This window comes from Cannabis sativa, chromosome 2 (assembly GCF_029168945.1).
Source record: "Cannabis sativa cultivar Pink pepper isolate KNU-18-1 chromosome 2, ASM2916894v1, whole genome shotgun sequence".
In the NCBI taxonomy this organism is placed as follows: Eukaryota; Viridiplantae; Streptophyta; class Magnoliopsida; order Rosales; family Cannabaceae; genus Cannabis; species Cannabis sativa.
Genome location: NC_083602.1, coordinates 634,438 through 638,156, shown reverse-complemented (window position 1 = coordinate 638,156; position 3,719 = coordinate 634,438). Strand labels below are relative to the sequence as shown.

At 26.7% G+C, this 3,719-nt stretch overlaps 1 protein-coding gene across 1 annotated transcript; it reads right to left on the bottom strand.

Moving 5' to 3' along the window:
- Positions 1-203: 203 nt before the first annotated feature.
- LOC115719090 (protein neprosin-like) lies at positions 204-2,433 on the bottom strand. Its single transcript, XM_061108953.1, has 8 exons — positions 2,362-2,433; positions 2,032-2,211; positions 1,844-1,936; positions 1,526-1,735; positions 1,280-1,438; positions 1,073-1,126; positions 844-981; positions 204-760 (listed from the first exon to the last, which is right to left on the bottom strand). The coding sequence occupies exons 2-8, from the start codon at positions 2,188-2,190 to the stop codon at positions 392-394; spliced, it is 1,182 nt and encodes a 393-aa protein (XP_060964936.1). The 5' UTR covers positions 2,191-2,211; positions 2,362-2,433; the 3' UTR covers positions 204-391.
- Positions 2,434-3,719: the final 1,286 nt, after the last annotated feature.

Sequence of the window (3,719 nt, the reverse complement as noted above, 5' to 3'; positions counted from 1 at the left end):
AGGAGTCCAATATTACAGTGAATGTATGTGGAGGGATGTAATGGGAGTATCACTTTTGAAGTAATTTCCCTCAGTGTGAGACATTTTTTTTGTAATTAGTACTATGTTGAGTTGTAATTATTCACTATGTTGAGTGTGTTTGGTAGACTCATCATTAATTCATTCATTCTTGATCTAAATTATATTCTCTTCTAGTTTCATTTAAGTTCAATTTTTGATATGCGTAATTAGTTCTAGTTTAAATTATGTTTCTTTGATATTATTACTATTGTAATAGTCAAGTTTTGGGGGTGATCTTTCACCACATTTATAATTAAGTCTACCAAACACACATAATGATACATTTATTTTTTCTTCATTAAAAGTTTATTTTGGTAGAAATACATAGAAATCATCTAGGACCAGGGCCTCCATATGTCATGGAACGTCGAAAGTCATCATTTACAAATCCCCAATCCCTAACTAAATAAAAGTCAATATCAATAGAAGAAATTTCTGTGTTTTTAACATCTACTTGGTTGTAGGCCTCATCAATAGTTGTCATTACTCTACAATATGCGTCATAATGAGAATTCCCTTTTAAAAATAAACCAGAACCCATTGGAGGACCGATTTGACCAAGTGGACTATACGTTTCGCCACCCCATTCAACATAAGTAGCCAAATCTTTCAATCCACCACTAAATATACTTGATGGCCAATATCCAGTTTGAGTAAGGTCCTTTCCCATCTCAAGCCACCAGTTTCCAGTAATTTGATCCTATTATAGAATGTCAAACAATTACAAAATAAATACAGCCCAAAATGTGGGGTAATATTAAATATTATATTTGTTTTATTTACCCGATAAATTTTGATTGGGATTTCCCATGTAGGTATATCACCAGGGTGAGTTTCCCTTAGATACATATCAATTAGAGGTTGAGGATCAACTAAAACGAATCCTGGACACACTGTATTGAAACAAGATAATTGACCAGCCTGGAAAAATATTAATATATATGTTACACATAACTACACAATGAATATGAAAAAAATATGAAAAAAAAAATTAACATAAAATTTAGGTAACCTGAAAATATATGAAGATCCGAGTTTTATTATCCCCGTATACAGAAGGATTCACCTAATATATGATAGTATAAGAAATTAATAAGTGAACAAAATATTCGAAATTATTATAATTTATCTAAAATGCTTAAGTTGAACTATTTTTAACAAAAAAAATAATTTAACACACAAAAATAAAAAGATAATTCAACTAAAAAATAAAACTTACTCCCCAACCAGCTTGAATGATATCAAGTCCATTTTGTAATTTCATTCGACCGAAAGTATATTGTGAGTCGGCGACATTATATAATGTGTAAAGACTTGCAACTGTTCCACCTCCATTGTATTTCTTGGTTGGATTTGGTCTTGTTGAAACAATCGCGTGCTATTTTATCAAAATTGTAATTATATTTTAATGATAGAATATGCTATTTAATTTGTCAAAACAAAATGTGAATGCAAATATGCTTACATGAAGAGTAGGAGGGGAATTAATTCTTGAGGTATAAGACTTTGTAAATAATTTGGCTTTGATAAGATCTTCCTTGGTTGTTCTTCTAATTGGAACATACCCAATTGGACATTTTTCACCATTTAACTCACTATTTATCGATACTTGTTGCACATTTTTTGGAGGCCTGTCTTCTCTAACCATCGAGTTTGGACGAGAAGAAGGTTTCATCTACATAAATATTCACGATCCTTATGTAGATAAGAAGATATTATAATACAAAATTTGGAAATATTGAAAATGATAAGTTATTGTAGAAATAATTATTTAAAAACATACTTGAAAATCATATTTGTGATCCTTTAGCAAAGGATGGTCAAATGCTGGTTGTTCGTAAAAACCAACACAGTCATAAATATCTCCATGTTGTGTCTGTATAAGTCACAATTTGCATATAAGTCTAATATATACATATGCAGGAGATGAAGTTGATAATAATAATAATAATAATAGATGAATAAAAATACTTTAATAGCTTTGATTGATGACTTGTTTAGTCGCATAAGTTGATTCTCAATTTCGAGAAGTTCATCTCTCGATAATTCTACTCGTTGTTCATCAGATTTACAATAACATAAAAGTGTACACAACACAATAGAAACCATGAAAAATCCCCTCATACCCATCGATGTGTGAAAAAATCTTATCTGCAATACAAATATACATTCAAATTAGCTAAAGAATAAAACTAAATCTACCAACAAAAAAAATAAATGATATGAATACTATCAACAATAATTTTGGTATTTTAATTCAATTCTAGAAGAATCATATAAATATTTATATATATCATATACCAGCAATAGATTAATATGATATGAGAGTTTCAATAGTTGAATTTGAGAATTGGATTTATATACAGCTAATAAATTATGTAGGTGAAATAAAATTTATAAATATTTTAATTTTTTTTCTTAAAAATATTTAATACAAATATGCACGTTACAAAATTTGAAAATACATAAAACGGTATATGTTGTAAGAGAGTTTCAATATTTGAAATGTTTGACTGTGATTTTGATTTTTTCACTCAAGAATGAAATTAATGAAATTAATTTATATAGAAATTACAAATAAATATTAATTACAGTATTCTGTAAGAAATAGTCTTAGCTGTATAATTGCAGTGGTGACTGTGATTTTGATATTTTCAATAAAAAATAAAATTAATGTATATAGAAACTACAAATATATATTAATTATGCTATTATGTAAGAAATATTTTGAGCTATACAAATTTAAAGTTTTAGTTAGATTTATACTACCGTTAAATATTAATTGGATTACTACTGTATCGATTTCGAGATTTTACCGTTACATATATACAGGTGTATACAGTGATCAACCAGTTGATATTTAACGGTAATATTTAACTGGTGTGTCAAATTTACAAAAAAAAAATAAACATAAGGGAGTTTTGCCACAAAAAGAAAAAAAAGATAAGGAGGTTAAGTGTATAGAAGTTAAAACATAAGGGGATTTTGCCACAAAAAAAAAAAAAATAAAGGGATTAAGTGTATAAAAATTAAAACATAAGAGAGTTTCGCTGTAAATTACTCAAATAATTATTAATTAAAATTGTTAATGCAAAAATTTATATGGAAATGAACCGTAAAAATTTACCTGAAACGAATTAATTAATTATTAACACACATATATTTGTTAAAAAATAAGAATAAAAATAAGTAAGGTTAGTTGCCTCATTTATCAGTAAGCCTACCACTGATAATATCAATAATTTTAACATTTTAAATAAGAACATATTAGAAAAAGTATATTTACAAGAACAGTAAAATGTAATAAATTGGAAAGAAAAATCACAAAAAATAGCAGATTGTGATGAGAAATTAAAGGTGAAATCATATACCTGATAAAAAATAATGGTATATTGTGATAAGACTTTCAATATTATTTGTAATGTTAAACTTAAGTTTGATATATTTTAATTGTGAAGAATGAATTTATACAATAATAATTGTACGTTACAAGTTCAATATTTTTATATTTTTTTATTATTAGTTGCACAATTATATACTATTTTACGTTACAAAACTAATTTAACTATAATTAATTAGTACGTGACACTACTTAACATGTGAATGTATGACACTTGTGCCTTTTTTTCTTTTTCCTTTCCTAATAGTAACCTTAAAAT